At 42.1% G+C, this 21870-nt stretch overlaps 1 protein-coding gene across 3 annotated transcripts in view; it reads left to right on the forward strand.

Moving 5' to 3' along the window:
* LOC137327974 (choline kinase alpha-like) overlaps positions 1–21870 on the forward strand; it is a 68135-nt gene that overhangs the window by 38315 nt on the left and 7950 nt on the right. For all 3 annotated transcript variants that reach the window (XM_067993994.1, XM_067993996.1, XM_067993995.1), the window contains 6 exons: positions 9435–9548; positions 10645–10778; positions 14150–14254; positions 15772–15830; positions 16105–16192; positions 19480–19588. In XM_067993994.1, the coding sequence (XP_067850095.1) occupies positions 9435–9548; positions 10645–10778; positions 14150–14254; positions 15772–15830; positions 16105–16192; positions 19480–19588 (609 nt within the window). The remainder of the gene's footprint in view (positions 1–9434; positions 9549–10644; positions 10779–14149; positions 14255–15771; positions 15831–16104; positions 16193–19479; positions 19589–21870) is intronic.

Below are 21870 nucleotides of genomic sequence, written 5' to 3' on the forward strand. Positions count from 1 at the left end.
TTCCCTTTTCTTCGCTATGTCATTGGTCCTGACATGGACCAAGACAACTGGATCTTACCCCTCCCTTTCCAAGTTCCTCTCCATTTGCTCCGAGGTATCCTTTACTCTTGCACCAGGTAGGCAACACACCCTCCTGGACTCTCAGTTGCAACTGCAGAGGATGCTATCTATCCCCCTAATTATCAAATCTCCTATGACTACAACCTTACTATTCTGCTCCTCCCCTCCTTGGACTGCCTCCTGCTCCACGATGCCATGGTTAGCATTCTGGCTGTCCGCCCTGCAGCCTGCATCCTTATCCTCACAGGTAGAAAGTGTCTGCTGGACCTCCTTCTCTACCTCCCCTTGGTTCCCCTTACCCTGTTGAACTATGTGTCAGAGCGTCTCTAACTCGCACTCCAGCTCACGGACTCGCTGTCCACAGACTCCCACATACCACAGTCCTGACACACAGCCTGCAAGGCCATTTCTAGTTTGCGTTTATTTATTTGTTAGTTCTAGAATTAAATTAATACTAATAGAAACACTTACGGGCTAGATTATATTTAGTAGCTAGATTTTAGCTTGATTTAAAATTAATTAGCAATTAATTATACTGTAATTATTTATTTAACTTTATTTATAGTTTGTAGTTAAAGATATAGTGTGTGTAGTAAATTAAAGACGGTTTAATTTCCTCTGGTTCCGCCGCTCCCCCCCTCCCCCCCCCGTGCTGATTATCGCATCACCTTTTGAGATTTTTCCGTGTTTTCGTTTAACTGCTCTGATTTCCTGCTCTCTTTAACAGTTTGTTTAGCCTTAAGGCTTTTTAACTAACACTAACAGACTAACCACTGAAAACACTAAACACCAGTAAAGACTTTAACCACTAAACATACTATCCACTTAAAACACTTGCCAATAAACTAAATACTTACACTGACTTACCCTCGGCGCTCCTCTGTGACATCACTTTTTGACTTAAATATTTTCTTTTTGATTTTGCCGTTCCTCTTATTCTCTCGGGTCCGCTCTAACCGCCCTTCTTTTATTCTCCCAGGTCCGCTCTAACCGCCTTTCTTTTATTCTCCCAGGTCTGCTCTAACCGCTCCTCTTTTATTCTCTCGGGTCCGCTCTAACCGCCCTTCTTTTATTCTCCCAGGTCCACTCTAACTGCTCCTCTTTTATTCTCCCAGGTCCGCTTTAACCGCTCCTCTTTTATTCTCTCGGGTCCGCTCTAACTGCTCCTCTTTTATTCTCCCAGGTCCACTCTAACCGCTCCTCTTTTATTCTCCCAGGTCCACTCTAACCGCTCCTCTTTTATTCTCTCGGGTCCGCTCTAACCGCTCCTCTTTTATTCTCCCAGGTCCGCTCTAACCGCTCCTCTTATTCTCTCGGGTCCGCTCTAACCGCTCCTCTTATTCTCTCGGGTCCGCTCTAACCGCTCCTCTTTTATTCTCCCAGGTCCACTCTAACCGCTCCTCTTATTCTCTCGGGTCCGCTCTAACCGCTCCTCTTTTATTCTCTCGGGTCTGCTCTAACCGCTCCTCTTTTATTCTCCCGGGTCCGCTCTAACCGCTCCTCTTATTCTCCCAGGTCCGCTCTAACCGCTCCTCTTATTCTCTCGGGTCCGCTCTAACCGCTCCTCTTTTATTCTCCCGGGTCCGCTCTAACCGCTCCTCTTTTATTCTCCCGGGTCCGCTCTAACCGCTCCTCTTTTATTCTCCCGGGTCCGCTCTAACCGCTCCTCTTTTATTCTCCTGGGTCCGCTCTAACCGCTCCTCTTTTATTCTCCCAGGTCCGCTTTAACCGCTCCTCTTTTATTCTCCCAGGTCCGCTCTAACCGCTCCTCTTTTATTCTCCCAGGTCCGCTTTAACCGCTCCTCTTTTATTCTCCCAGGTCCGCTCTAACCGCTCCTCTTTTATTCTCCTGGGTCCGCTCTAACCGCTCCTCTTTTGTTCTCCCAGGTCCGCTCTAACCGCTCCTCTTTTGTTCTCCCAGGTCCGCTCTAACCGCTCCTCTTTTATTCTCCCAGGTCCGCTCTAACCACTCCTCTTTTATTCTCCCAGGTCCGCTCTAACCGCTCCTCTTTTATTCTGATACTGTTTACTTCAGACCAGTGCGAAATGTCAGGCTGATCCATTGGAAAACTATTTAAAGGAGTAAAGTACAATGTTTAACAGTGTTTGTCCACGTATGTGCATTTTGGAACACTTTCCCAGAAGGCAGTTGTACTTTGAATTGTGGGAAATAGAAATGCTTTTACATTGTTGTAGCAGTGGCATACAAAGACAAATAACTCCTAGTAAGAAGAAAATGCCATTCAGCCCAATCTAGCTTATTCTGTTTAACTCGATGCTAAACTAGGGTGGCAGTCACATTGCAAGAATCAGTCAAGGACCTACAAAAGGAGTTACATGATTAATGTAAATGGGCAATATAATGATAGACTTAACTTTAATACAGACAAGTTCAAGCTACCACATATTGGAAAAAAAATTGCTATCACAAGTACACGATGGATAGTCCAGTAATAATTAAAAGTGAAGAGAAAGAGATCTGGGAGTGATGGTAGGTTTGGCACGGTCAAATCTTTGTGGAGCAACAATAAAGAAAGCTAATATAATGCTGAATTATATTGCTAGGCCAGTTTGAGAACATGCATGTCATGTAAAGTGCCCTGGTCAGACCACATCTTAGCACTGTTCAGTTTTGATCACCAAAACATGAATGACATTCAAACCATGGAGGTAGTGCAGAGAAGAGCCACAACGCGAATCCCTGGTATAAAAGGATTGAATTACAAGGAAAGATTGAAGAAAATGGGGCGATTTAGCCTTGAAAGAAGCTATTTAAGGGATAAGGTAAATCTGAAGCACTGCTTCAAGCTATGCCCAGACACTAAAACAAGAGACATAGGCCTGGATTTTAACTTGGAGCCAGGAACTCAGCGGGTGGGTGGATTTGCACGTGGGGAAACTGGAAGTCAAATGTGCACGTTTAAAACTGCGATCGCAACTCGACTGCAGGTACTTATCTTCGCTTCCGGGTTTCGCGTCTCCAAGCTACGCAGCTGACGTCCTATGCACCCGAATGACGTGATCGGAACTATAGTATTTAAAGGGCCAGTACAAGCATGGATTTTAAAGGAGAAATGGAGTCCAGGAAAGCAAAGGCAGTGCCTAGGTTTAGTGATGCCTCCCCAGATGTACTACTGGCTGCAGTGAGAGCTAGGAGGGAGGTTCTCGCCAAAAAGGATTGGCTGGAGGTAGCACAAGAGGTGACCAGCAGAAGCTCAGTGTCCAGGTCTTGGCTGCAATGCATGAAGTGATTCAATGATCTGACCCGGTCTGGAAAAGTGAGTACATTTGCTGACTCATCCACATGGTGTTTTTCTTTATTCGTTCATGGGATGTGGGTGTCGCTGGCAAGGCCAGCATTTATTGCCCATCCCTAATTGCCCTTGAGAAGGTGGTAGTGAGCCGCCTTCTTGAACTGCTGCAGTCCGTGTGGTAAAGGTTCTCCCACAGTGCTGCTAGGTAGGGAGTTCCAGGATTTTGACCCAGCGATGATATATTTCCAAGTCAGGATGGTGTGTGACTTGGAGGGGAACATGCAGGTGGTGTTGTTTCCATGTGCCTGCTGCCCTTGTCCTTCTAGGTGTTAGAGGTCGTGGGTTTGGGAGGTGCTGTTGAAGAAGCCTTGGCGAGTTGCTGCAGTGCATCCTGTGGACAGTACACACTGCAGCCACGGTGCGCCGGTGGTGAAGGGAGTGAATGTATAGGGTGTGGATGGGGTGCCAATCAAGCGGGCTGCTTTGTCCTGGATGGTATCGAGCTTCTTGAGTGTTGTTGGAGCTGTACTCATCCATGCAAGTGGAGAGTATTCCATCACACTCCTGACTTGTGCCGTGTAGATGGTGGCAAGGTTTTGGGGAGTCAGGAGGTGAGTCACTTGCTGCAGAATATGCAGCCTCTGGCCTGCTTTTGTAGCCACAGTATTTATATGGCTGGTCCAGTTACGTTTCTGGTCAATGGTGACCCCCGGGATGTTGATGGTTGGGGATTCAGTGATGGTAATGCAGTTGAATGTCATGGGGAGATGGTTAGACTCTCTTGTTGGAGTTGGTCATTGCCTAGCACTTGTCTGGTGTGAATGTTACTTGTGTATAACACCCCCCTGCCCCGGCAACTTCATCACTCTGTCTTGGCAAGCCTAATCCATCACAACTCCTCACACCCACTTAAGTGTCACCAGCAACCATCCTCACTTTCTATCCACTTGCTCACCTCTACTGTCACCCACTCCAATCCTGATGCAATGTGATGCATCTGTGTGACAATGACCCTCTGATGCATCTATGTAATAGTCATCCTCTTCCAATACACTGCATCCATCGGGTGAATACGGCACTCTCAGCCACTCACAGGTCTGTGCTGTCATCCCTTGTAGGAGAAAAGAGCGCAAAACACGAGAGAGGGCGAGGACTGGCAGCGGACCCCCACAAATTGTGGAAGTAACTGATGTGGAGGAGGACTCAATTGCATTAAGTGGGACATCTGTGGTCTTCTCAATCGGAGGTGGAGAGACTGGGAGCTCACAGATGGCTGGTGACACAATTTAAAACACCTTTCACAAGCTGCTGGCTTTATATAATCGAAGGCTGAATATGGAGATTGGCAAGATTGTTATTGTGCCAAGACTAAGTCATTTCTCACTCTTTTCCCGGGCTGTCACGCGTACAATAAGAATGTGCAGAGATGCATGACATCGATTCCTCAGAGGACCTCATTCCTTCTCGGTGCACCGTCATAGGACATACAGCCGTGCACCAGCACAGATACTTGCACGTCATTGGGTCCTCTTATACAGATAGTTGGGTTGTCACCTGGTGATTCACAAGTCACAAGTGAGCATAAGCAGACTCCGGTGGCAGGGCCAGCTGTAGAGAGTCCGCATTGGAGGGCACACTCTTCTCCCAGGCTCTGCTCAACTGGACACAGATGCTGAACCCCAGGGGCAATCGTTGAGGAGGAGAATGATTGAAATACAGGAACACCTTTGCGAGGTACTGGAAGATGTGCCACAGTAACTTAGAGGCTGGAGGAGTCCAACTCCAGCATTGGTGGAGTGATGTCGCAGGTAATTGCGAGAATGTCTGCAATGGAGAGAGTGGCCGCCTCCGTTGAGCTTCAAGCACAGCTCACAAATGAGTCAGTGCACGGCATTAGCTCGGCCGTGCAGACTTTGGAAGCCAGCATGTCTGCCACCTTAAACAGGATGACATACCTTTATCAATGGCATTTCAACGCGTCACCGATCTTCACCAAGCTGCTCTCTAGCAGAGTGGTCGGAGTGATGTGGCGCTGGCCCAGGAGAGGGATGATGGTGAAAGGGTACATAGAAGTGGGAACTCCACTCAGTGCACTCCCACATCTCACCTGTTGCGCCCCCCACCCCCCCCAAACCAGTACCTGAAATAGTGCCTCATCTCCCGATGGCCGAATCTATCCCTGCACAAGTGAAGGTGGAGCAGTCTTTGGCAGGGCCCTCATGGGCTCCAAAACCCAGAGGTCGTAGGCCAAAAGCATCTCAGCAGTCAGGGCAGGGATCTGAAGCCACAGGGGATGTACCACGTAGAGGCTGTAGAAAGTGTAAGTTTAAGCACTTGTAGTTCACCAAGGGTATGCACCAGGATGTTAGAACAAATGTTATGTTGTGATTTCTATTTCTTTTTATGTTGCTACATAAAATTTATTCATTATCAACACTTCCAAGTCTTGGCCATTGTTGCTTCCAAATGGACCTTTTATTTGATTCATATAAATGCCAATACATGAAGGCACCCATTGGGCGGCTGTGCAACCAGTGTATTTGTCGTTGGAGTGTTTTGTGTGGGGGGCGGGGGGAGGGTTGGTGAAATTTGTGGTGATTGTGCCAGGCAGCATGAGTATGTCCAATATCTTTATTTTTGGACTGTCAATATGAGAACTTTTGAGAGATGAGGGCATCCCGGGCAGCAATGTGCGCAGCTGGTCTAGCGATGGGTGCAGCATTGTCATATGCCGCTTCCTCAATGTTGTCACCGACAGAGGATAATTGACGAGCGCCTTGTCCTTGACCACTTCTAAACCTCTCTGCAGCGCTATGATGTGCAGGATGCAGCACACCACGATTTTCCTGGAGACCCTCACTGGCGAGTACTGAAGGGCTCCCCCAGACCTGTCGAGGCACCTGGTGCGCATCTTTAACATGCCTATGGCTTGCTCAGTGACACACCTGATGGTCATGTGACTCTGGTTGTATAGTTCTTGTGCCTTGTTGGTGGGGTTCCTCACAGGTGTCATGATCCACCTTTGTAGGGGGTATTGTTCTAGTCTCCAACGAGCCAGCCCTTAAGTCTGTCTCCTGTCAGGAAGAGGTCTAGAATGTTTGGTGCAAAATGAAGGCATCATGACAGCTGCCAGGGAATCTGGTGCACACCTGCAGAAATCTCTTGTGGTTGCTGTGCATTGATGGAGTGATAGCTCTTTCGGTTAATGAATACTCCTGGCTCATGTGGTTGTCCTTGGATTGCCACGTGCGTGCAATCGATTGCGCACTGCACCCGTGGGAATCGAACCTGAGAGGTGAAACCCACTGCCTGCTCATTTTGGCTGATATCGTTGTGGGGGAAGTTAACATAATCAGACGCCCTGGCAAACAAGCCATCCATTACCTGCCTTATACATTTAAGTGCAGATGATTGAGACACCCTGCAGACGTCACCGGTGGCACCCTGGAAGGACCAGAGGTTAAGAAATTGAGGGCATTGGTTACTTTTACTGCCACAGGGAATGCGTGGCCCAGGTCCAGCGGGGAGCAACTGTTCCTGAAGGAGGCTGCAGATACTTGTGACCACCTGCTGCCTCAATCTGAGCTTGCATAGGCACTGCTCCTCAGAGGTCCAGGAAGCTCAACCTCTGCCTATATACCCTCTCACGTGGGTAGTGCCTCTTGCGACCACGGCCCGTCTGTTGGTCCCCTCTCTGCTGTTCTCCAGGTCCTTGTTGTGCACCTCTGTCTTGTGCACCTGCAGATCCCAGAACTGCATGTCGTCCCTGCTGCGGATGGTGATTTTCCTCGTTCTCTGATGTACTGTGGAATAGATCAATTGCGCCCCCCCCCCACCCCTCCCATCCTGATCTTGTCAGTTTGAGAGACTCCAAAATATTGGCAAATTGGTCTGAACACAAGAATTCTTAGTCTCAACAAAGAACTCTCAGTCTAAACACAAAGAACTCCTAGCCAAACGTTTGCCTGAGAGAACTGAGTGACCAGCTGCAATACCTGACCTTTTATTGAGATGTGTCAAGCTCTGGTTTAGCGGGCCAAGTGAGCTTCGGCTGCATCTTGCCTCCGTTGCAATGGCATGTTTCAGAACCCATGGGAAACCTGTGCATGAGAAGTTAAATCTGTCCCTGTTGCAGAATCCACAAAAAATTAAGTAGCTCAATTGTTTAAAGTACCTGCATTGCCCCTTTAGCAAGCTGCCTGTCGGCATTAAGTAGGGACAGGACTTCCGGTTGTGCATGCACATCCTATCGCACTTGGGTTAAACCCAGAAGTGGGTGGATTGAAGCCAGGATACGGTCCCGCTTCTAATATCTATTATTTTTACCTCCCACCCGACCACAACCAACCTGTTCTTTGGGGTTAAAATTCCTCCCATAGATTAAAACTGGTGAACGGTCAGTTTAGGACCGGTGTCAGAATGAGCTTCTTTACATAGTGATTTACTTCTCTTAATTTGACAGTGTAAGTCTTGGAGTTAATCTTTGTATCATTTCCAATGCTGCTATTTTTAGTTTCCTTTGTTAGTTACTATGACTCCCAGAAATATACATGCACCTTGAATTTCCTTGGAGTTTCCCCCCAGTACACTACTGTAACTTTGGCAGAGGTTCAACGGAAACTCTGTTTGCGCGAACTCGGACCAATGTTACAGCGACGGAGAGGGACTAGCTCCAAGGAAATTTCCAGCGGTGTTATTCTAAATATGGTTTTGTTAGTAAATTATGAATTCCTCATTTTTATTTGGAACTGTACTCTGTACTAGGCACCTAGTGTTATGGAGGTGGCATTTCAGTTACTTATTTAAGTCACACACCAGTCTTTTCCCTGCTTCACATTGTACGAGGCAATGTCCTTCATAAATAAATACTACTTTAGCATGTATGTGTACAACTTTACTGTAACACGTTAAATTCTATCTGATCTCTACCTAGATATTTACGGCTTGAAATTACTTTTCAGCGATTTGCACGTATCAAATTCCCCTCTCTGCTATTTTAATGGAGCATTAACTCATTTAAGCTTTCGTACAGTTTCATTTTCCAGGATTTCATTTTTGTAGACTATTTAAAAATCCTAATTTTTTTTTAGTGCACCCAACTGTTGCACGCTATTTAATGCTGACCAAAACCTAAGCGTTCTGCTCACTGTCCTCTTAAAGACCATTAAGAAAAAATGAGAATAGCCAAGACACTCTGACTGATCTGTGTGGGACTCTGCTGATCAGAACTTGCCAATTTTAATAGCTATTATTTATAATTACTGTCTGGTTTCTGTTGTCAAGCCTATCTTGTATGCATTTTACAATTTCTTTTTATGCCTTTGAGTTTGAGTTTTTATCATTTCTTTTGAAAGAATGTCAGTTATATAATGGCTGCTTTGTTTTCATTCATTCATTAATTATTACCAAGTGCCAAGGTTTAGGAATCATCAAATGTGTGCATGAATATTGTTGGAATTTAACTAGCTGAAACTACACATTTTAGAATTGTGGAGTACTGGTAAACTTCCTGCTGCTTGTCCAGTTAGGACCATCCTACTCGGGGGCATTGACTTGAAAAGTTTCATTATTGATAGGATGTGAGAAATAGACCAATGAGCCAAGCTAACTGGTCAATCATCAGCAGTGAGTTGGAGTCCTGAGGACCTGCCTGGCTCAGGTATTGGATTACCAAGTCTGCCACAGAGTATCAACTTGGTCCTAATCACCCATCGCCAACCATGTCATCTTGGAGTCAACTCGATGTCATAAGAATCTAGCTTCCCCCACTTCCCTCCAAAAAGGATGGTCGTCACTCAGAGAACTTGCAATGATCAGTGGTAATGCCACAGTGATGGGGTAGGAGGAGCTGTTCTTGAGGTTGGGATCATATACAGCGTTCAGGTGTTACAGAAAGAGATCCTGCCCTGCAGTTCCAACCCATATTTTATTTATCTTGGTGAGCATAAAAGTTCCCAAATTTAGTTTTAATTTAACTTAATAAAAAAAGAATGATGGGTTTAGTTAGGTTCACAACTCCTTTCAAAATATCTGATCTCTAATATGCATTGAGGTGTATTTTTTTTTTAGGTAATTAAAAAAAGTTAAATTATATGGTATTCATTTATCTCTTTCACATAGGGAACCGAAGCCATGGTGTTGGAAAGTGTTATGTTTGCTATCTTGGCAGAACGATCACTTGGTCCAAAGCTGTATGGAATCTTTCCTCAGGGTCGTTTGGAACAGTTCATTGCAGTAAGTCTGATTATCTCTGATTGTGTTCTGTTGCCTTTGAGCTTTCACTAGGCTACTGCTGCTTGTGGAAAATGAAAGTCGTGGGAAAAAAATATTTTGGCAACGAGCCATTATTTGCGTGCTGTTAGTGTTGCTATTATTAGATGTTTCTCAGTAAAAATTCAGCATCTCTTCCAAAGGAACAATCTTAATTCAGCATGATTAAACAAAAAAATAAAAATTACTGCAATTATATTTTACTAAGACAGTAACACCTGTCTGCACAAAGTAAGAAATCCCCCCCACCCCAAAAATGGAAATTGTTTCCCAATCTCAAAATAACATCTGTTTTATGTGCAGAACTACAGAGCTGTCCAATGAATGAATAATAAACACATACATCCTAAAATAAATACATACATAGTTAAGTCAATGAACATCTTCAATTAGAAAATAATTTGTATTCAACAAGATATTTACTGAGTTAAATTTCATAGGATTTGCATATGAAGCCCCACTTCAATTAGATCTCCTTAGTGCAAATAACTAGAATTTCATGGGTTTGTCAGTATGCTGCAAGGTTTCCCAAATGGCATCATTAGTCGGGGATGATTATGTTCAGCTATTTGGGCTTGTAATTGTTTCAGGCTTGCTTAGTCTCCTGTATTTGTAAATACCTTGTTACCAGTTTGGTGCATACCAACAAATTAATTGTAGACAATGTCTAATAACATTTATCAGGCAGTATATAATAATGATCATATATTTGTGCCAGAGGTATCAGATGTTTAAATGGACACACAGCAATGGTAAAGATGCTTGCCCTTTTCTCCAGGTTTGAGATTACAGTTCCCAGTCTTTTACGTAAAATATTTGTAACAGTATGAGAGTACAATTAACAGAAGAAGTAGTGACTAATGTTAAATTACAGCAATCATGTGGAATTTAATTGTATGAAAAAGTGTGAATTTGACAGTACAAGAAATGTATTCAGACAGTACACTGACTGTTGGCATACACATATTTATATAAATGCTGCATATTATTGTAAAATAACTGCTAGAATTCAGCCTTTTGTATGAATGTGACTTATTACGTGAATATTGTATCACTTTAGAGTCGTAAATTGGAGACCAGAGAATTGGCTGTTCCAAGTATTTCAGCAGAAATAGCAAAAAAGATGGCCACTTTCCATAGAATGACGATGCCATTTAACAAGGAACCAAAGTGGTTGTTTTGTACTATGGAGAAGTGAGTACTTAACTGGCACATTTAACTTCTGCATAACCTATACAAAGTATTTGAGTGTCATCTTATATAGACTTGATTCAACTATGACTGTGTTTTACGGGCGTATGAATTACATTTTTGAAGGAAAATTTGGATTGATGAGGTTGATTGTTTTTCATTATAATTTCAATGTATAGCAATTCTAAACAATTAAACTTGTGAATTCAAAGAAGAAAGTAACTCTGTAGGTAAGAACAGAACCATTTTTCATCACCATGTTACAAAAGTGCCAGTTATTTTTGGCAATTTGAAAAGCTTTTTACACCTCGTTAAAGTGTAATTACCTTAATTACTTAATCTGCTGTACCTACTGTTTAATGGCTCTGATCACTAAAGTCACAGGTTGAAAGAAATAAATTAACAGTTAAGAAACTGACAGATTTCCTTGTCAGTTGAAATCCTCTTTTAAAAAAAATCCCAAAATATCAGTGGCACTACCACTTGGGGAAGGGAGGGAGAATTAAACAAATCGAAATTGCAATAAAAGAGGTGCTCAGTACACAATAACCACCCGTACTCCCTCTTACGGTGCAAAGAATAGGCATTTTGACGAATGGATCAGTTAATTCAACGCTTTTCTTGAAGTCCCATATCTTAATTGTACTGCTAACTAGGTCAAAATGCCAGTCATATATTAGTTCAAATTGCAAGAAGAGGTATTGAACACCCAAAATAGATATTTTACAGCATGAACAAGTTTATTTGTTTTTATTTCATTTATGTTCTGCAGATTTGCGTAGAATTAGTCTGCAGCACTAAAACAGGTCATTCAGTCCAACTGGTTTATGTCAGCAATCATGCTCCACATGAGCCTCCTCCCTCCCTACTTCATTTAATCCTATCAGCATATCCTTCTATTCCTTTCTCCCTCATGTGCTTTTCCCCTTAAATGCATCTGTGCTATTCGCCTCAACCACATTCCACATTCTTATCACATTTTTTGGGTAAAGAAGTTTCTCCTGAATTCCCTATTGGACTTATTAGTGACTATCTTATATTTATGACTTCTAGTTTTGGATTCCCCCACAAGTGGAAACATTTTCTCTACGTCTACCCTTTCATAATCTTAAAGACCTCCATCAGGTCACCTCTAAGCCTTCTCTTTTCTCGAGAAAAGAGTCCCAGCCTGATCAGCCTTTCCTGATAAGTACATCCTCTCAGTTCTGGTATCATCCTTGTGATTTTTTTTTTGCTGCTTCTCCAGTGCCTCTATATCCTTTTTATGACAGAGACCAGATCTGTACACAGTACTCAAGTGTGGTCTAACCAAGGTACTATATAAGTTTAACATAACCTCTGCTTTTCAATTCTATCCCTCTAGAAATGAACCCCTGTGCCTGGTTTGCTTTTTTTAATGGCCTTATTAATTTGCGTTGCTATTTTTAGTGATTTGTGTATCTGTACCCCTAAATCCCTCTGCTCCTCTACCCTATTTGGACTTTTATTATCTAGCAGTATGTGGCTTCCTTATTTTTCATACCATAATGCACCACCTCACATTTATCTATATTAGGAACATAGGAACAGGAGTAGGCCATTCAGCCCCTCGTGCCTGCTCCGCCATTTGATAAGATCATGGCTGATCTGTGATCTAACTCCATATACCTGCCTTTGGCCCATATCCCTTAATACCTTTGATTGCCAAAAAGCTATCTATCTCAGATTTAAATTTAGCAATTGAGCTAGTATCAATTGCCGTTTGCGGAAGAGAGTTCCAAACTTCTACCACCCTTTGTGTGTGTAGAAATGTTTTCTAATCTCGCTCCTGAAAGGTCTGGCTCTAATTTTTAGACTGTGCCCCCTACTCCTAGAATCCCCAACCAGCGGAAATAGTTTCTCTCTATCCACCCTATCCATTCCCCTTAATATCTTAAACTTCAATCAGATCACCCCTTAACCTTCGAAACTCCAGAGAATACAACCCCAATTTGTGTAATCTCTCCTTGTAACTTAATCCTTGAAGTCTGGGTATCATTCTAGTAAACCTACGCTGCACTCCCTCCAAGGCCAATATGTCCTTCCGAAGGTGCGGTGCCCAGAACTGCTCACAGTACTCCATTTACTAATTACACGCTCAACATGCAAGTTTATTGCTGCTATCTATTATTTTGTCGCATTCTTCCTCAGTATTAAATGATTTATGTACTTTGGGCACTCACCTACTAAACCCATGCGTATGTATCTCCTTCATATAAGTTTAGAAATTCCAGTTTTACCATCCACCACTTATAGCGGGCAAATTGCGTTAACACCATCGCCCTTGCAATAAATGGTTGGGACTGTATTGCCATTGACATTCATGGAAATACTGGGCATAAGTTGCATCCCAGGTTTGTCAGTAACAAAAGCGCCTTTAAGATATGGCTTAGACAATAGATTTTACAGTATTTGCCTCCAGAGTTACTTTTTCTTCCCTTTCCTTCTCATATTTCCTTCTGGTTTCTTCCCTTACTTGTCCTCTCCTGAAAACAGTGGTTCATGGTTCCAAGAGGGACATTGGCTTTCTGTAAGTGGCCGTTATTTGTGTGAGAACCAGCAAAGTCGTAGTTGATGGGCCATTTGCTTGGAGGGATCATCAAAGCCAAGTCCAAACCTACCCTTATCCAGTATCCCCATTCACGCAAATTCAGCAATGATCACTGAACACTAAAAAGGAGAGGGAACTGTGGCACAATTCTTTCCAACCCCAGCCTGGGGATTCTGATGCCAATTGTAATACTCCACTGCTGCCTAGCTGAAATTAAATAACTCAACACAGACCAGGGATTCAACCTTGGTCTTTGTGGTACCTTCTCCTTTAATAAATTAAATGTAAAATTTTGGTTGCTTTTTATTGTATAAAATAATGATTCTTTTGGATATATCCCATAAGGAGTTAAGAATTTCTCAGGTTGATATGTGTTGTAATGTTGTCAATGCGTTTGTGAAGATTTCCTCTATTTAGTATTTCTAATGGAATCGTAAGTATGTTTTATTTTTGCTACAAATAGTGAACCGAGATTTTTACAAACACATTTACAATGTTGCTACAAATAGCAACCAGAGGACCAGGGGCACAATCCACAATAAAAAGAACACTCTACCTAGTCATGTATTCCTGTTTGAGGCAAAACATATTTTGCACTCATAAACCTTCAAAATTCTTGATAGCTTCACTCTATTAATACATGTTTTGAGGATGATAGATTTGTACTTTAGAATTATATACTGTAAAGCTCAATGCTTATTTGTTTTCTGTAATTCAAGCAAAAATTAACTTTTGTAGAAACAGCATGTATATGTTGTCTTTTATCTTAACACTGTGCTTGTTTATTGTTTATCATTAATGACAGGTACTTGCAGCAAGTGATGCGAATCAGCTTCACAAGAGAGTCTCACATTGGAATGTTCCACAAACTTCTCAGTTACAACTTGCCACAGGAAATTGAGAAGCTGAGGTAGGGCTTTAATGAGTTAGTAACATTTACATTTGTGCTTTTAAAATCTAAAATACTAACTTTTACATTTTAACAAATGAAACTCTGATGAATTCACATTAAAGAAAAGAAAGATTTGCATTTATATAGTGCCTTTCACAACCTCGGGATGTCCCAAAGCGCTTTACAACCATTGAAATACTTTTGAAGTGTAGTCACTGTTATAACGTAGCAAACATATTTAGTGGAACTTGTCGGTTATAAATATGTTACAAATTTCACAGGTCTTACAACAATTGTAATAGGTCTGACATTATATATTCTTTCGGGTTCAGTGTCTGCACTCTCGTCAGCAGATTTGGAGTACATCTTTACTGACCAATATCTAGTGAAACAATAGTGTGACCCAGGGATCGTAACAGAACCTTTAGTGTGTGCACTGGCTCTGGTAATCTTGCATGTGCCGCTACATGTGTTATCCTAATTTTATGGAAGGCAGACTGCAAAATACTCCAGTGAAATGAGGCATGATTGTAAACCAACAAATCCATTTATTTTACATAAATATACAAATGAACAGAATACAGTTTCCACAGTGTCATTCATGGCACCCTGGCACCAGTACTGGTGAAAGAGGGAGCTGCTCCGTTGGAACGGACTCCACTTAAACCGGGGTGGGATCAGTGTCCTGGCAAATTAAATAACTAGGGCAGTAGATAGGGCTTTAAAGTAATAAGGGGGGGGGGGGTGGCAGGGTTCAGGCAAGGGTAAATTCATGCATCTGAAGAGAAAAGTCATGGTTGTAGAGCAGAGTGTGTCTGGAAGGGACAGTGAGTTTTACAAAGATAGTAGGGCATTAGTGACTAAGGTCACATCAGGCAAAAATTGTTATAAGTTAATATTAAAGGCCTCATATCTGAATGCACAAAGCATTTGTAACAAGATAGATGAATTAATGGCACAAATAGAGATAAATGGGTTTGATCTAGTAGCCATTACTGAGACATGGTTGCAGGGTGACCAAGGTTGGGAACTAAATATTCCAGGATATTTGACTTTTAGAAAAGATAGGCAAAATGGAAAAGGAGTGGGGTATTGGGGTAGCTCAGATAATAAAGGATGAGATAAAGGCAGTAGTGAGAGGATCTTAGCTCAGAAAATCAGTTAAGAAACACTGGTAGGAGTAGTTTATAGGCACCCAAACAGTAGTTATAGTGTTGGACAGAGTATAAATCAGGAAATTAGAGGAGCATGTAACAAGGGTAATGTAATAATCGTGGGGGATTTTAATCTTCATATAGACTGGGCAAACCAAATTGGCAAAAGAATCACAGGTTACAGCACGGAAGGAGACCATTCGGCCCATCAAGCCCGCGCCGGCTCCATGCAAGAGCAAATCCAGTTAGTCCCACTGAAAAGTGTGGTTCTTTTCAGATGGAATAGCGAGTATTTATTCCACAGGGGTGGCTTTTCAGAATCCAGTATTGGAAGCACAACTTTTACCATGTTATTTAATGTCACTCTTTCATTCTGCTCAGGTCTCTGCTTCAAGCAACTCCTTCACCAATTGTTTTCTGTCACAATGACTGCCAGGAAGGTAAGATGGTTTATGTTTTATACATTAAATTAAAAATTCTTTCATTTGCTGTAAAATAATGTTTAATCTCTTTTTATCGTTGGACGTCATTTTAATTTGAAAATATCTGCTGTGCCCAAAGGGCCGAAGTGTGAATTCCTCACTTTAAATTCAAATCTCAGCATCATGGGGATAACTGGTGTGGAAAATGGAAGTGCAGATTGGGTTATAGGAGATTGTTGGGGCAGTGCAGCCTGTATCTAATACATTATTTGACTTTTACTTTTCATCCCAGGTAATCTCCTGCTATTGAAAAACACTGAGAACTCCACTGATCAGAAGCTGATGCTCATTGACTTTGAATACAGCAGCTACAACTTCAGGTAATTGTGGAGCTGTGTTACATGCAGATGGGATTAATGCAAAGGAAGTTGTACTGTTACTTTAAATATGTGATTGGCTACTTGGAGCCTTTCTACAGTGTCTAATTTATAATAACCAGTTGTCACTGAACAGTTGAACAGATGATCAGATCCAACATTCATATCATCTTATGAAATCTTAACATTTAGAATGATTTACTCACCTTTTCTGTCGATGTTGTTAATCTTTGAAATTTGTGACATTTCTTTTTGGATCTTGGACCTAGAATTCAGTCCCTTGGTTATAAAGTCCCAAAAGACTGACTGGGCCTTTCATCGGTTCAGGTAATTGGGTTGAGAATGTTACTGCAAGGAATGTTGTGGTTTCAGAGATGGTGTTCGCTTTAGCATAAACACTTTGACTTTACATGACTAACTCAAACATGTGGCTTATCTTTATGAAATTTGGTGATTAAAGTCAATAGGTTACTTGAAATAACCTATTCAGGTTGATTTGAAAGTTGGAAATAAAAACAGAAAATGCTGAAGATACACATCAGATCAGTCAGCATCTGTAAAGACAAAAGACTGGTTATAACATTTCAACATACTGAAAGCCAAGAGATAAACGGGAATTTTAGTGAGGTTGGAAAAATAGACAAAAGGAGCAAAAAGGTGATGGGATGGAATCAATAAATATACCAATTACAAAGAGGCACTTAATGCAGTAAATGACCTGCAAACTGCTGATAGAAAGCAGGTGGTATAAAAGATCATCAGTGAGATGATATAGGCGTGTAGAAAGAAAAAAGAATGCGCAAAGTCACAGTCTCAGGATACGGGGACTGAGATGAGGAGAAATTTCTTCACTCAGAGGGTGGTGAACCTGTGGAATTCTCTACCACAGAAGGCTGTGGAGGCCAAGTCACTGAATATATTTAAGAAGGAGCTAGATATATTTCTAGATACACAAGGCATCAAGAGGTATGGGGAGAGAGCGGGAATATGGTATTGAGATACAGGATCAGCCATGATCATATTGAATGGCGGAGCAGGCTCGAAGGGCCGAATGGCCTACTGCTCCTATTTTCTATGTTTCTAAATAGTGGGGAGCTGGGTGGCAGGTTGAAAAGATACAAGATATCCACCCACTATTTGCGCATTCTTTTGCCTTTTCTATATGCCTGAATTATCTCATTGATGTTTTATGTCACCTTTTTATCAGATTTATAGCATATTCTTTTTATTTTGATGAAAATTGGGTTGTGATTGCTTACACAAATGAGGATAATTAGAAAACAGACATTTCCATTGATCTCAAACTATAACTTCTATCTTTATGGAAAAAGAAAAACTGTTAAATGTATAGTTCTGTTAAATTAGATATGATTTACACATGGAAGTTGAATTAATTTGAAATAGGTTCCCCTGTCACTAATTCATATGTACCTCTGTAAGACTGTGACAGAGAGTACTACATTCTAGCTACTCTTGTGAAATGATTTTTTTTCTAACCTTCCCCATTAATTCTTTTTATGTTTCACTTTAATTTTATGCCTCCTTGTTACTTACTATCTTGCTGACCAGTGGAAACAATCTATTGCTGTTTACTTTATCATAACCTTTCTTAACCTTAAAAACTTCTTTCATATCATCTCTGAACCTCCCTGGCCACTGTCTGAGGCTGAGCCAGACTGTTCAGAAGCTCAACGTCCTATTTGACCCTGAGCTTATTTTCCGACCCCATATCCTCTCCATTACCAAGATCGCCTACTTCCATCTCTGTAATATCTCCCGTCTCCGCCCCGGCCTCAGCTCAGCTACTGCTGAAACCCTCATCCATGCCTTTATTACCTCCATACTTGACTCTTCCAATGCTCTCCTGGTTGTCCTCCCACCTACCACCCTCCGTAAACTTGAGCTCATCCAAAACTCTGCTGCCTATATCCTAACCCCACCAAGTTCTGTTCTCCCATCACCCCTGTGCTTGCTGGCCTATATTGGCTCCTGGTCCATCAACGCCTCGTTTTTAAAATTCTTATCCTTGTGTTCAAATCCCTCCATGGCCTCAGCCCTCCCTATATCTGTAACCTCCTCCAGGTCTACAACCCTTGAGATCTCTGCGTTCCTCCATTTCTGGCCTCTTGTATAACACCAATTTCCTTTGCTCCACCATTAGCGGCCGTGCCTTCAGCTGCCTAGGCCCTAAGCTCTGGAATTCCCTCCCTAAACCTCCCCACCCCTCTACCCCTCCTCCTTTAAGTCGATCTTAAAACCAACTTCTTTGACCAAGCTTTTGGTCACCTGTCTTAATAGCTCTTCATGCGGCTCAGCGTCAAATTTGCCTGATAAAGCTCCTCTGAAGCATCTTGGAACGTTTTACTACATTAAAGGCACTATATAAATGCACGTTGTTGTTTAACCTTCTCAGCTGTAGTAAAAATAAACCTTAACTGCATAAGTCTCTCTCCATAACTGTAACATTCATCCCTGCTACTATCCTAGCGAATCTAGGCTGCATTTTTTCCATTGCTTTTATATCCTTTCTAATATGGTCTGCCCAAAATTGCATACTATTAACTTTGGTCTAAGGCCGTACACAAATTCAACATCACCACTGTGCTTATACATTCTATGCCTCTAAATATAATGTTTCATTTGCCTTTATGTGGCCTTATTTACTTGCGCTGCCACCTTTTAATGACCTGTGTATCTACACACCACAGTCCCTCTACTCCATTTAAAATCTGACCATTTAAGGTAATATTCTTTCCCTACTATTACATACAAAATTAATTATTTCATCTTTTTCTACCTTGAACTATAACTGCCACCTATCTACCCACATGCTAGTATCCTCCTGCAGTGTTTTACAGTTTCCTAAACCCTGCCCCAACCCAATTTGATGTCTTCAGCAAATTTTGACATTACTCCCTCAATTCATGACTCTAGATCTTTTTAGGTATATATAGTAAATATAACACACACCCTGTGGAACGCCACTTATCACTTCTTTCCAAACCAATCGTACAAAGTACATGAGAAGAGTACGTAAAATGGGTTTTCTGTTAGCAAGGAATGTAAACTATTTATAAAGTAAGTGTTGTAGTAAAGGGCTAATAGACTAATTACATTACCTCACTTATAGAAACAGGGAAATGCTCACAAAGGAGATAACATAACATCAATACAGTATCATCATCAATATTCAGCTGTGACCGTTCTTGGTTCTTTGTATGCAGTAGTAGGTGTGATGTTGAATAAATATAGCACTCCAGTTACCAATAAGTTTTTTCTTTGTATTATAGAGGGTTTGATTTTGGGAATCACTTCTGTGAATGGATGTATGACTACAATTGTGATGAGTATCCGTTTTTCAAAGCTGATATCAAGAAATACCCCACCAAAATGCAGCAGGTATGTTCTTTGAGTACTAGAATTTCAAGGGAGTCCTTTTCAATGCTATTTGGAAGTGCACAAAATTAAAGGATTTATTTTAATTTAATTCCAAAGCACAATCTGTAATGATTATGCATCTTAGCATAAGTTTTTGATCATAATGCTGATGGCAAATCATTCATTGTAGTGGGATACAGTTGGTTTTATGATCACAAAACTTTTGGCTCTTGTGTATTATTTCTAGGTTGTCACATTTAACACTTTAAAGGGTAAAAGTAAGATCTTTTCAAATGCAATTTAAGATAGTTAATGGATTACATTGCATTTTCTGGGACCCATCTGAAACCTACTCCCCACCCGATGCACTGAGCACTGGACAATGTGAGCAAGAGGTGCCTGGAGCATCAGGAACCTATACACCTACTGTGCAAGGCTCATCAGATGGGCTCTGTTCTCTTCAATACACCTGGAACTTATGAGAAAGATATCAGCCAATCAGTGAAATTAGGGAAGGAAAGGGAGATGTTTTTATGTAAGTGGCCGTGACTTTCCGCTAGGGCCGCCAAGAGGCCCACGTGGTGCCATCATCACCAACCCCAAAAAATGGTGGTCAAGGGGCCAGTAGATCTTTGCAGGCTGCTGATGCGGGAAATCCTGCCCCATGACCTCAATGATCTCCCTGTGCGTTACGAACAAAGTGCTGGGAACAACACTTAAATATTAGAATGAGCTGAACATTATCATGCTCAGCTCATTTATGAGAAGATGCACATAGCAGCTCTGGAACAATGCTCTGTCACTGCACAGCTTGGGGGTGAGTTTCCATGTAGGAAATATTTATGTTGAAACAAAAAGAACCTAATGCCTAAAATCACTGGAAAGCTGACTATAATTGAAGCATTTACAAGGCATCAGCCGGTCTGGATCGGTTTAGAACAAAGAGGGAAATCACAAACGGGTTGTGACAATACAAATGTTTACAGGAGTTCAGAAAGCAACAGCGAGTACTGTAGCAGTCATCAAATAAAGTTTAAAATTAATGCTGGGGGTTGGTTTTAAAGCACCCCAAAAAAAGTAATTTATGGTTGAGGTGATACAAGATGAAAGAAAACGTGTGGAGATCAGCACCCATCTGCGCCAGACTGCCTGAACCAGCCATTATACTACCAATTCCGTAATAATCATGTTTGGGGAGCTACTCCCCCCCCACCCCCCCCCCCCCACAACCTGGAGCGCACAAGCACCATGGAATTGGAAAGGTGGGTTCCAGCCCACATAGTGCTGAAATCCTGATTCCATAGGAGAGGAAGGTTTTTAGGTTTTTGAGGCCATGCTGTTACATATGTGCATTAGTCTCATTACTGCTACAAAATTATTTTAATTAGTGCACATTGGTCAAATGATGAATTCTACCTGGCCTTTTGCAGAACAGCTCCTTATTCATTGAGCACCCACCTTAAACAAACACTGGAGACCGCCAAGTTGCTGAGTATTTACTTTTTTGGGCTGGCACGCCAAGCTCTCCCTTGCTCACTTCCTCAACGGCCTCCATACCAATTGTTCAGAGGACCTGCTCCGCATGTCAGTTGAGGCGGTGGAAGTTAGCTAGTCCACCCCCAATGCAGATTTTCATGTGCAGGTTCTGGCAACCTTCTCCTATAAAAACAGACCAAACAGATAAATTTCATCATTTGAATGGAAATTAGATGTTTTTTCCTACTGACTGGCCTGGCTGTCAAATGTCACTACTGTTTTATTTTCCAAAGTACATGGGGTCATTGAATTCAGCCATGTGACTATCTGAGCATCAGGTTCCTGCTGCTCCTCTGCCAGTGCCATTTGCTCCTCCTCACCTAATTCCTGTGATTCACCCCGTGCTACCTCCTCAAGTCCACTATTTCTATCTTCTGGAATGTGTACAGCTGTGCTGCTGCTAAGAGAGATGCAGAGAGCTGTGAGGTGCTGTCTTGTTCGAGGGCACTGGCAGGCAAAAGAAACACATGTTAGAATGGTCCTGTGTGTCATTAAGTGCCAGTGCGGCAAGGTTGTTTTACAGTGACGGGGTGATTTTGACCCTCAAGAACGGGTGGGTTGGGGGCGGATGGGAGTTGAGAATAATTGTTTTTTCGGGTCGCAACCACAAAATCTTCGGACTTTACGTTCCCAGTGGGAAGCTCGGACTTTTCTGCGCCTACGTTAAACTCAGAAATAAAGCCGGGTTGCGGTTGCGACCCAAAAAACAACTATTTTCAACTCCCACCCGCCCCCAACCCACCCATTCTTGGGGGTTAAAATCACCC

The sequence above is a fragment of the Heptranchias perlo genome, chromosome 12, assembly GCF_035084215.1.
Source record: "Heptranchias perlo isolate sHepPer1 chromosome 12, sHepPer1.hap1, whole genome shotgun sequence".
NCBI classification, from domain to species: Eukaryota; Metazoa; Chordata; class Chondrichthyes; order Hexanchiformes; family Hexanchidae; genus Heptranchias; species Heptranchias perlo.